The sequence below is a fragment of the Callospermophilus lateralis genome, chromosome 14, assembly GCF_048772815.1.
Source record: "Callospermophilus lateralis isolate mCalLat2 chromosome 14, mCalLat2.hap1, whole genome shotgun sequence".
In the NCBI taxonomy this organism is placed as follows: Eukaryota; Metazoa; Chordata; class Mammalia; order Rodentia; family Sciuridae; genus Callospermophilus; species Callospermophilus lateralis.
Window position 1 is genome coordinate 35869115 of NC_135318.1, and position 13597 is coordinate 35882711.

Genomic DNA, 13597 nt, shown 5'->3' on the forward strand with positions numbered 1-13597 from the left:
CACTATTCAGATAGGTATCTATGGTGGTTTCCTTGGTTTGTTTTTTTAATCACAGATTTACTTAGAAGCAGATAATGTACCATTGACTGAAATGTTGTTATGCACTGCTGACTGTACTGAAGTAAATGTTCCTCTCCCAGAAATCATTATTGTTTCTTATGCACCCTCCAGGTATTTTCTATTTAAACATATACAAAACTCATATACTTCGTTTTTTAAATATAGCTGGGCATGGTAACACACAACTGTGATCCCAGCAACTCAGAAATAAGGAGGATCACAAGTTTAAGGCCAGCCTCAGCAACGTGGGCCTCAAACAACTTAGCAAAAACTGTCTCAAAATAAAAAGGGCTAGGGATGTAGCTCAGTGGTAAACTGCCTTGGGTTCAATTCCTCTATACCAAAAAAAAAAAAAAAAGAAAAAAAGAAAAACAAAAGATACAATATACATTGATATTTGCTTTAAAAAAAAAAAAAACATAATAGACATCTTTCCATATCAATACATAAAGATATCAGTATGGTATTTTAGAAAGGAAATTCTTTTTGGGGGCAGTGGGGGGGACTGTGGATTGAACACAGGGGCCGTTGACCACTGAGCCACATCCTCAGCCCTCTTTTGTATTTTATTTAGAGACAGGGTGTCAATGAATTGCTAGTGCCTCATTTTTTTCTGAGGCTAGCTTTGAACTTGCGATTCTCCTGTCTTAGCCTCCTAGGCTGCTGGGATTACAGACATGTGCTAAAACACCCACCTAGTAAGGAAATTCTATAGAAATCTATAAACATACCTGTTTTGGATGCACCACCTACAGAATTCATTCTTCACTCCATCGGAAATGTTGACCTTGACTGTCAATATCTTCAAATTCTCTCCACGATTAATTGCCAAAATCTGAGCACAAATGTATATGGTAAAAATTGATAATCCACAAAATATATAAATGATAAATTTAATCAGTCAAAATTTATGACTAATTGAAACCAATTAGGCAGTTATTTAGCCAAGAGCTATTATCAATTACTTATTTTTTAATTTACCAAGAATGTATTCAAATAATAACTTGCTTATACTTTTGAGGGTTTTTGTTTTTTTTAAATTTTTTAATTGATTTTTTTTTAAAAAAGACAGCAGAATGCATTATAATTCTTATTACACATATACAGCACCATTTTTCATTTCTGGTTGTATATAAAGTATGTTCACACCGATTCATGTATTCATACATGTACTTTGGATAATGATGTCCACCATATTCTACCATCCTTGCTAACACCCTGCCCCCTCCTTTCCCCTTCCACCTCTCTTCTCCATCTAGAGTTTATCCATTCCTCCCATGATCCCCCTCCCTACCACACTACGCATCAGCCTCCTTATATCAGAGAAAACATTTGGCATTTGGTTTTTGCGGATTGGCTAACTTCACTTAGCATTATCTTTTTCAACTCCATCCATTTACCTGCAAATGCCATTATTTTATTCTCTTTTATTGCTGAGTAATATTCCATTGTGTATATATGACACATTTTTTATCCATTCATCTATTGAAAGGCATCTAGGTTGGTTCCACAGTTTAGCTATTGTGAATTGTGCTGCTATAAACATTGATGTGGCTGTGTCCCTGTAGTATGCTGTTTTTAAGTCCTTTGAGTATAGACTGAGGAGAGGGATAGCTGGGCCAAATAGTGTTCCATTCCCAGTTTTCCAAGGAATCTCCATACTGCTTTCCATATTGGCTGCCCCAATATACAGTCCCAGCAGCAGTGTGTGAGTGTACCTTTTTCCCCACATCATCGCCAACACTTATTGTTGTTTGTCTTCATTTAGTTGCCATTTTGACTGGAGTGAGATATATCTTAGAGTAGTTTTGATTTGCATTTCTCTAATTCCTAGAGATGATAAACATTTTTTCATATATTTGTTGATTGATTGTACATCCTCTTCTGTGACTTATCTGTTCAGATCCTTGGCCCACTTATTGATTGGGTTATTTGTTTTTTTGGTGCTTAGCTTTTTGAGTTCTTTATATACCCTAGAGATCAGTGCTCTATCTGATGTGTGAGGGGTACAAATTTGCTTGAGATGCTTATACCTTTCCCAAGCAACTTATTTCCCTTATCAAGTAAACTATAACATGCTCTTTGAAAGAAAATACAGTACATTGTATTTTGGTACAATGCAATCTCCTTTTTAGATCCTACTGAAATTTTCTGACCATCTGGAGTTGATATATTTTTTATAACTGTGAAAGATAATTTGTGCTAAGATAAATACAAAATGCATAATCCTAAGAGGAATAGTTACTAATTGCTATCATTTACTAGCACTAATTGTAAGGCCCGTCTAAGCACTCTGAATACATTATCTTAAGTATTCCTTAAGTCATCAATGATGTATTATCTTCAATTGATAATCATTTTTCTGAGACTAACTTTCCCAAATCACAAAGCTAGCAAATAGCAAAGTAGAAATTTAAATTCATACCCTGTTCTTAATCTTATGTTGAAAGAGCTACCTTTAAAAACACTCCTTAGAAAAGTGCAAACAAAAGCTACAAAAAGCAGAAGAAAGGAAATAAGAGAGTAGAAATTAAGAATTTTTTAAAAAAAGAAAGAAAATTCAACAAAACCAAAAGATGGGTCTTTCAAAATATCAAAAAAAATTTGTTTTCAAATTTTATTTTAGTTGTAAATGGACACAATGACTTTATTTTATTTATTTTTTTTATGTGATGCTGAGGATGGAACCCAGTGCCTCATACATGCTAGGTGGAACGCTCTACCTCTGAGCCACAACTGCAGCCCAATATCAACAAAATTGACAGATCTTTTGTTAACCAAGAAGAAAAGAACGAACATTCAAATTACCCAAAGCAAAAGAGAGGCCATTACTATGGATCATAGAAATAAAAGATCCTAACAAAATATTATGAACAAAATTATGCCAAATTAGATAACTTAGATAAAATGAAAAAAAGTCCTAAAAAGACCCAAATTACCAAAAGCAAATCAAAAGAAAGAGAAAATGTGAACAGATCTAAAAGTAAAAATATTGAATCAGTAATTCTAAAATTTCCCATAGTGAAATGTCCAGGCTTAGGTGGCTCCACCATAGAACTCTGCCATTTTAAGAAGAAATAATACCAATTCTTCATAAAATTTTCCAAATATATAAGAGAAGAAAAAACTTCCCAATTCTCTTCAAGGCCTGTATTATACAGATACAAAACCAAGCAAGACGTCACAAGAAAATTACAGATCAATATCTCTTATGAATAGAGATGTAAAAATCCTCAGCAAAATAACAGCAATTCAAATCCAGAAATATGTAAACAGGATTATACACCAAGACAGAGTATAATTAATTCCAGGAATTTCCAGTGGTTTATCGTCTGGAGATCAATTAATATAATACATTATATCAATTCAATAAAAAATAAAAAATCATCTGGTCATCTCAATAGATTCAAAAACATTTGACAAAATCTAGCAGTTCTTCATGTTAAAAACACTAAAAAATTAGTAATAGAAGGAAAGTTCTTTAATGTAAGAAATAATAGAATTTGAGGCATAAATGAAATTGAAAGTAAGTAGTGGGATAAAGCAGAATTATTTTAGATGTTAGCAATGAACAGGAAATAGGGAGTAAAAAAAAAAAAAAAGGCAAAGGAAGTGGGATCAGTGAAAGCAGCAGCAAAAAAGAACAGGAATGGAAGACCCCAGGAGAGAATGTGAAGGCCAAGTGACAAATTCGTATAATAGAAAAGACTTCATTAAGGACCAATGAAAACAAGTTGCAACCAGAGTAATTAATTTAGTAGACAGGCCTAACAGCTCCCTCCACAACACATGGAGAAATTATAGGGAATGCTGCTTCTTTACCACAGACTTCCATCATTTTCATAGGTTTCTGTATTCGGAGGTATTATATCCTCGGACATTTACGTAGAGGCTGAAAAATAGGGTTCAGAGCTGGGGACACAAGGCCTCAGCACTGAAGGGTTTAGAAAGCTATCTTTGTGACATCATCCCTCTTGCATTCAAAATAATCTAAAAAGTTCTTAAAACATAGGACTGTTTTTCAAAACTGACATTCCCCAAAGGGTTTACTTTCTCAGGCCTGAGTTCTTTACATCTAGAAGATTGTGTCAATCACAAACTTAAATTTAGTTACAAACTAACCCAGAATGACACATGGATTAAACATACTATTTAAAATGTGTTTTAAATGCTGAGACCAACAAAATATTTTCAAGCAGATATTAGAAAGGATGGTTTCAGAAAAATAAAACTGCATGTTTTCCAAAGTTGTATTAAAATTTTAAAAAGCAAAGAAGGGACAAAATATGACATCATCATTTCTGTAAAATGAAATTAAGTATGCTTAGCGACTAATACTATTAGAAATTATTTCTTCATTATGCTATATCTGTTGACAAAACCTGGCAAGTAAAATATTAAAGTGATAACATTTTTTCAAATTACTAAAAGTATATACACTTCACCCAATATGATACAATGTACAAAAACCAAAATTGACAACTTTAGAATATACATAGTGAAACTTTTCTTCAAGGGCATGGGCCATGTCACCTTGATTCTCCAAGTAAGATCCAAAATATAATAAGTATACAAAAAATATCTTTGGGATAATTAAAGATTTTCATATCATGTTACAACAAGATCAAAATATTCTGTGTCTGTGCTATCATAAGTTTTTTGAAAAATTCTATTTTTAGTATGGAAATTAAATGTTGTATAAATGGTAAAGCATTCTACTACTTTCCATCATCCCCTTTTTACCACAGTAAAATGCAGATAGTAAGAGAAATAAATTTTTTAATTATTTATTGAAGACTTCAGGTTTGTAGAAGAGTGACAGTCTCCTGATTCTAAATCTCCCCTCATCCTCCTAGAAGAACCACAAAATCAATAAAGAGAATTAATAAAGCAACAGAGGACATCTTCAGCTAAGATTTTTATCTAAGACAGATTTCTTCAAAACGACATTCAAGGAAAAGCAACAACAGTATAATGTATTCAAGAAACTTAAGGAAAGAAAGTGCAAAAAAATGTTTAAATGTGCCAGAACTAAGAATACTGTACATATACACCCTTCTTGAACCATATACTAGGGTAGTGGTCAGCAAACTATGGTCCATGAGCCTGTTAAATATAGAGAGTAGCATTGGTTTGGACAGAGCTTCTGCACTAGGCCCAACAAATCAAAATGGAGTCACTTATGCAAGTTCCAAGTCATCCAGCCAATTTGTTTATAGGATCTTCCAAGAAATCAGGAGAGTGAGAAATACAGTAAGAGTCAATCCCCAAACATGACAGTTTTAGCCAGCATAATAGCTCCAACCTTTATAAAGAAAGTAACTTTGAAAAAACCAATCTGCTTTTTTGTATTATTTCTGCTTTCCCCAGACCAGATTTTTGTCTAGAAAGCCAAACTCTCTGCTCAGCTCATCAGAATAGTCATTGTATTTTATATGAGGCCTTGTCCCATTCTAGAATCCCAAATAAAATACAATTAAGATTTTGTTGTACTTTTGTCTTCTGACAGGATTAAGCCAATCTGACATCTATTTTTGTAAATAAAACTGCTAAAACACATTTATGATCACTCACTTATGTATTGCCAGTGACTATTTTCATACAACATGGTAGTTGTATATTTAAAAAAAATATATATCTAACAAGCCAAAAATATTTACCCTCTGTACCTTTACAGGAATGGTCTACCAGCTTCATACTAGATTAGAGAATAAGCTTCATTCATCCAAATGACCAGGAAGCTATGGCAACAGGACTAAGGACAGGTATTTTGAATAATTGTGGGGCTAAGATTAAAGCAAGAGTGGGATCATTTTTCATTAAGAGAGCACACACTACAATCCTAATAGACAAAGAAGACTTCAAGACAAAAAGCACTAAACAAGACAAGGGAAGAAACTTAATAATTTTAAAAGCCATATTCTATTTGTGGAATTGAGGGGCATACTTACTACACTTCAAAGATGTTGACAGGAATATCACTAAAAATGGTAAAATCAGGAACTCCAGAACTCTTTTCTATCACAAAATTAGCAGAATAAACTTTTTCAGAGTTCTGGGATCTAAAAAAAAAAAAAATTCAACAACCAGAACATCACCCACTGAAAAGGAAGCTGCACAATTTCCATAAGAGAGCACTTTTAACTCACCTGCTTATACCCACTACTCTGGGGCTCAGAAGGGCCTTGAAGGTAACAGTCCACATCCCACATTTCTGGGGCGGGTTCCTGGCAGCAGAGGGAGCAATATGGAACTTCTTCTCAAGTACTTGAGATTTTGTGTTTTAATCTGTCTGGATTGATTTAAAGGTTTGCCTTTGTTTCACTTGTCTTAGAGCTTACCCAGAGTAGAAGCAGCTTTCTAGGGGGACTATGTCAAAAAGGTTTTTTTAATTTTGTTTTCATTTTTGTCTTTGCAGTACTGGGGATCAAACCAGGGCCTCATGGTTCATGAGCTCTACCACTGAGTTATACCCCCAGCCCTGTCAAAATTATTTCAAGGCAAATGTCTTGGCCACAGTCATTAAGGCTATGGCAACTAATAAAAAGACCAAAATAAAGAAAATAAAATAAATAGGGAAGAAACAGGCTAGAAAACGAGATATTTGAGGGGGAAAGTTCTTTTAAAAATTCCTGTGTATATCAGGGACTCTAGGAGGTACCTGCATACCTAGGGCTGAACATATGCTCTAAAAATCCCCAAGCTTTCACCTCTAACTGACTTTGTGTTGCATGTAAACAGCAAGCAAAGGTGAAGACAACAAGGCAGAGTTGCTAATGGCTTCTCTATATTTTGAAGAAGCACCCCAACACAGAACCAATCTACAAAGGCTGAGTTTGAAAATTTCGTTTTTAACTCCATGCTTTTGTTTTTTGTTTGGTTGGTTGGTTTTATTTTGTTTTGTTGTTGCACTGGGGATTGAACTCAGGGTCTTGTGCATGCAAGGCAAGCAATCTACCAACTGAGCTATATCTCAAGCCCTGACTCCATGGTTTTAAGTAAATCTCTGGCAAATAGCTACCTACTTACTAAGCTAACAGAAGAGAGACTGTTCAGAGTCCAAACATGAAGAAAACATAGAGATTTACAAAAGTAATTCAGAAAAGTCACTAAAACAAATAACCCACAACCAATAACTAAATTGGGGAAATGAGAGAATATGATTTCCAGAATTGCCAAGTTACCAAGAAACAAGTTATATAAAGAAACAAATTATGATCCACTAACGGGGGGAAAAAAATGAAAAGAAACTAAAAAAGAAAGTCCCTGAGGAAGCATAGACACTGGCCTTACTAAACTAAGCTTTTAAATCCACTGTGTTAAATGTGCTCAGACTTGAAGGAAATCATGGACAGAGACCTAAAGGAAGCCAAGAGAATGATACTTAACTATATGAACTAACAATAAAGCGTAAGAAATTTTGAAAAGGAACCAAATAGAAATTATGGAGCTAAAAAGCACAATGAAATATTCACTAGTGGGGTTCAACAGCAAATTTTTTTATCCTTTTTTTTTCCTTTCTTTTTTTTTTTTTTTAATTTGTTCCAATTAGTTATACATGACAGCAGAATGCATTTCGACTCACTGTACACAAATGGAGCTTTTCATTTCTCTGGTTGTACACAAGGCAGAGTCACACCGTTCATGAAATCATACATGTACACAGGTTAATAATTACCATCCCATTCTTCCACCCTTCCTACCCCTATGCCCCCTCCTGTTAGTGGCACCCCCTTTCTCCACAGAAGTCTTAACAGGGCTTCTCCAGAAATCTTCACCATGGCTGATTTTAGGACTGTCAGCAAGAGACTCTACAAAAGAGTCCAATGTAGATAAACTTCCTATTTTCGAAATAGGAAGTTTATCTACAATAAACTTCTATCCAATGGCCAGGAAGAAAACAGCACTCCAGGTGCTGGACACCTCCTTACTAAATTTCACAAACATATCCAATATACTAGTTTGCAGAAATGTGTAAACAAGGCCTCTGGCCTTGAGCTGGGGCTTCACAGAGATGTCTACATTTCTAAGAGAAGAGAAGATACCAATTTCGCTCCATGGTAACAGCTGGCAGGCGGAGGAAAGAAAGGGGAGAAGCAGCTCTCACCTTCTCAGGTGTTGTCCTTCAAGGGTTAACTTACCCAAAACAGTAAAGGAAAAAGCTGCTTTTATGTGAACTTCTCCAGACTGTGAACTTCTGAGCCCCTCCCCTTACATGCTGGGTATAAAACTCTGAAACTACCTGAACTCGGGGTTCAGGGGATTGATTGATTGATTACAGCAAAAGCTGTGCCCTCTGAACCTGGCTTCAACCAAATAAAACTGTTTCCTGCTATCTTCGGTGCCTTGCCTCGTCTGTCCCTATAACACTCCTCTCCCCTCACTCCCCTTTGCTAAATTCAAAATTCCTCCATTTTTCCCTTGTCCTCACCTCCCACCCCATTAAGAATCAGCATCCACATATTAGAAAAAACATTTGATCTTTGGTTTTTTGGAATTGGCTTATTTCACTTAGCATGATATTCTCCAACTCCATCCATTTACCTTTAAATGCCATAATTTTATTCTTCTTTAAGGCTGAGTAATATTCTATTGTATCTACGTACCACAGTTTCTTTATCCATTCATCTATTGAAAGGCATCTAAGTTGGTTCCACAGTTTGGCTATTTCGAATTCAGCTGCTGTTGTGAATTGAGCTGCTATAAACATTGATGTAGCTGCGTCACTGAAATAGGCTGTTTTTAAATCATTTGGCTATAGAACAAGGAGTGGGATAGCTGGATCATATGGTGGTTCCATTCCAAGTTTTTTAAGGAATCTCCATACTACTTTCCAGAGTGGTTGCACCCATTTGCAGATTCAACAACAATGTATGAGTGTACCTTTTCCCCCACATCCTCGCCAACACTTATTGATGCTAGTATTCTTGATAATTGCCATTCTGACTGGAATGAAATAAAATCTTAAAGAGTAGTTCTGATTTACATTTCTCTAAATGCTAGAGATGTTGAATAATTTTTCATACATTTGTTGATCAATTATATATCTTTTTCACTTCCTTAGCCCATTTATTGATTGTGTTATTTGGGGTTTTTTTGGTGTTAAGTTTTTGAAGCTCTTTATATATCCTGGAGATTAGTGATCTATCTGATGCCTATTTGGTAAAGATTTTCTCCCATTCTGTTGGCTCTCTCTTCATGTTACTGATTGTTTCCAAATTGCTGAGAAGAGCCTTTTTAGTTTGAATCCATCCCATTTATTGACTTTGATATTATTTCTTGTGCTTTAGGAGTCCTGTTAAGGAAGTCAGATCCCTAAGCCTACCTGATGAAGATTTGGGTCTGCAATATCTCTAATGAACTTAGATGCAAAAATCCTCAATAAAATCCTGTCGAATCGAATACAAAAGCATATCAAAAAAATTGTGCACCATGATCAAGTAGGATTCATCCCCGGGATGCAAGGATGGTTCAATATACGGAAATCAATAAATGTTATTCACCACATCAATAGACTTAACCATAAGAACCACATGATCATCTCGATAGATGCAGAAAAAGCATTCGATAAGGTTCAGCATCCCTTTATGTTCAAAACACTAGAAAAACTAGGGATAACAGGAACTTACCTCAACATTGTAAAAGCTATATATGCTAAGCCTCAGGCTAGCATCATTCTGAATGGAGAAAAATTGAAGGCATTCCCTCTAAAATCTGGAACAAGACAGGGATGCCCTCTATCACCACTTCTATTCAATATAGTTCTCGAAACACTGGCCAGGGCAATTAGACAGACGAAAGAAATTAAAGGCATAAAAATAGGAAAAGAAGAACTTAAATTATCACTATTTGCGGATGATATGATTCTATACCTAGAAGACCCAAAAGGGTCTACAAAGAAACTACTAGAACTAATAAATGAATTCAGAAAAGTGGCAGGATATAAAATCAACACACATAAATCAAAGGCATTCCTGTATATCAGCGACAAAACTTCTGAAATGGAAATGAGGAAAAACACCCCATTCACAATATCCTCAAAAAAAATAAGATACTTGGGAATCAACCTAACAAAAGAGGTGAAAGATTTATACAATGAAAACTACAGAACCCTAAAGAGAGAAATAGAAGAAGACCTTAGAAGATGGAAAAATAGACCCTGTTCATGAATAGGAAGAACTAACATCATCAAAATGGCGATACTACCCAAAGTTCTCTATAGGTTTAATGTAATGCCAATCAAAATCCCAACGGCATTTCTTGTAGAAATAGATAAAGCAATCATGAAATTCATATGGAAAAACAAAAGACCCAGAATAGCAAAAGCAATTCTAAGCAGGAAGTGTGAATCAGGAGGTATAGCGATACCAGATTTCAAACTGTACTACACAGCAATAGTAACAAAAACAGCATGGTACTGGTACCAAAACAGGCAGGTGGACCAATGGTACAGAATAGAGGACACAGAGACCAATCCACAAAATTACAACTTTCTTATATTTGATAAAGGGGCTAAAAGCATGCAATGGAGGAAGGATAGCATCTTCAACAAATGGTGCTGGGAAAACTGGAAATCCATATGCAACAAAATGAAACTGAATCCCTTTCTCTCGCCATGCACAAAAATTAACTCAAAATGGATCAAAGAGCTTGATATCAAATCGGAGACTGCGTCTGATAGAAGAAAAAGTTGGCTCCGATCTACATATTGTGGGGTCGGGCTCCAAATTCCTCAATAGGACACCCATAGCACAAGAGTTAATAACAAGAATCAACAAACGGGACTTACTTAAACTAAAAAGTTTTTTCTCAGCAAGAGAAACAATAAGAGAGGTAAATAGGGAACCTACATCCTGGGAACAAATCTTTACTCCTCACACTTCAGATAGAGCCCTAATATCCAGAGTATACAAAGAACTCAAAAAATTAAACAATAAGATAACAAATAACCCAATCAACAAATGGGCCAAATACCTGAACAGACACTTCTCAGAGGAGGACATACAATCAATCAACAAGTACATGAAAAAATGCTCACCATCTCTAGCAGTCAGAGAAATGCAAATCAAAACCACCCTAAGATACCATCTCACTCCAGTAAGATTAGCAGCCATTATGAAGGCAAACAACAACAAGTGCTGAAGAGGATGTGGGGAAAAGGGTACTCTTGTACATTGCTGGTGGGACTGCAAATTGGTGCGGCCAATTTGGAAAGCAGTATGGAGATTCCTGGGAAAGCTGGGAATGGAACCACCATTTGACCCAGCTGTTGCCCTTCTCAAACTGAAGACCTTAAAAGAGCGTATTACAGGGATACTGCCACATCGATGTTCATAGCAGCACAATTCACAATAGCTAGACTGTGGAACCAACCCAGATGCCCTTCAATAGATGAATGGATAAAAAAAAATGTGGCATTTATACACAATGGAGTATTATGCAGCGCTAAAAAATGACAAAATCATGGAATTTGCAGGGAAATGGGTGGCATTAGAGCAGATTATGCTAAGTGAAGCTAGCCAATCCCTTAAAAACAAATGCCAAATGTCTTCTTTGATATAATGAGAGCAACTAAGAACAGAGCAGGGAGGAAGAGCAGGAGTAAGAGATCAACTTTAAACAGAGACATGAGGTGGGAGGGAAAGGGAGAGAAAAGGGAAATTCCATGGAAATGGAAGGAGACCCTCATTGTTATACAAAATTACATATAAGAGGTTGTGAAGGGGAAGGGATAAAAAAACAAGGAAAAGAATTAAATTACAACAGATGGGGTAGAGAGAGAAGATGGAAGGGGAGGGAAGGGGGAATAGTAGAGGATAGGAAAGGTAGCAGAATACAACAGTTACTTATATGGCATTATGTAAAATTGTGAATGTGTAATCGAAGTGATTCTGCAATCTGTATTTGGGGTAAAAATGGGAGTTCATAACCCACTTGAATCGAATGTATGAAATATGATATGTCAAGAGTTTTGTAATGTTTTAAATAACCAATAAGAAAAAAAGATTTGGGTCTGCTTTTTCTTCTATTAGGCGTAGGGTCTCTGGTCTAATTCCTAGGTTCTTAATCCACATTGAGTTGAGTTTTGTGCATGGTGAAAGATAGGGGTTTAATTTCATTTTGCTGCATATGAATTTCCAGTTTCCCCAGCACCAATTATGGAAGAGGCTATCTTTTCTCCAATGTATGGTTTTAGGGTTTTTTGGTGCCTTTGTCTAATATGAGATAATTGTATTTATGTGGGTTTGTCTCTGTGTCTTCTATTCTGTACCATTGGTCTACATGTCTGTTTTGTTGCCAATACCGTGCCAATTTTATTACTATAGTTCTGTAGAATATGTTAAAGTCTGGTATTGTGGTGCCTCCTGCTTCATTCTTCCTGCTAAGCATTGCTTTGGCTCTTCTGGGTCTCTTTATTTTTTCCAAATGAATTTCATGATTGCTTTTTCTATTTCTATGAGGAATGTTGTTGGATTTTAATTGGAATTGCATTAAATCTGTATAACACTTTTGGTAATATGACATTTTGATAATATTAATTCTGCCTATCTAAGAACAAGGGAGATGCTTCCATCTTCTAAGGTGATTTTTAATTTCTTTCTTTGGTGTTCTGTTAGTTTTCATTGAAGAGGTCTTTCACCTCTTTTGTTAGGTTGATTCCCAAGTTTTTTGTTTGTTTGTTTTTTGAGGCTATTGGGAAAGGGGTAGTTTTCCTAATTTCTCTCCCAGAGGATTCATCACTGATTTATAAAAATGCATTTGATTTATGAGTGTTGATTTTATATCCTACTACTTTACTGAATTCATTTATTAGTTCCAGAAGTTTTCTGGTGAAATTTTTTGGATTCCCTAAATATAGAATCCTATAGTTGGCAAAGAGTGATAGTTTAAATTCTTCTTTTCCTATTGGTATCCCTTTAATTTCTTTCTTCTAATTGCTCTGACTAGAGTTTCAAGGACTATGTTGAATAGAAGTGGTAAAAGAGTGCAACCCTGTCTTGTTCCAGTTTTTAAAGGAAAAGCCTTCAATTTTTCTTCATTTAGAGTGATGTTGGCCTTGGACTTAATAGCATAGATAGCTTTTAAAATGTTCAGGTATGTTACTACTATCCCTAGTTTTTCTAGTGTTTTCAACATGTAGGGGTGCTATATTTTGTCAAATGCTTTTTCTGCATCTATTGAGATGATCATATGATTCTTACCTTTAAGTCTATCAATGTGATGAATTACATTTATTGATTTCCATATATTGAACCAATCTTACATTCTTGGAATGAACTCCATTTGATCATTGTGCATTCTTTTTAATATGTTTTTGCATGCAATTTGCCATAATTTTATTGAAGAATTTGGCATCTATGTTCATCAGGGATATTGGTCTGAATTTTTCCTTCTTTGATGTGTCTGCTTTTGGTATCAGGTTGATACTAGCCTCATAGAAAGAATTTGGAAGGATTCCTTCCTTTTATATTTCATGGAATAATTTGAGGAGTATTTGGTATTAATTCTTCTTTGAAGGTCTTGTAGAACTCATGTG

General features: G+C 35.3%; 1 protein-coding gene across 2 annotated transcripts in view; it reads right to left on the bottom strand.

Moving 5' to 3' along the window:
- Srbd1 (S1 RNA binding domain 1) overlaps positions 1-13597 on the bottom strand; it is a 220167-nt gene that overhangs the window by 158501 nt on the left and 48069 nt on the right. For both annotated transcript variants that reach the window (XM_076832900.2, XM_076832899.2), the window contains exon 10: positions 792-895. In XM_076832900.2, the coding sequence (XP_076689015.2) occupies positions 792-895 (104 nt within the window). The remainder of the gene's footprint in view (positions 1-791; positions 896-13597) is intronic.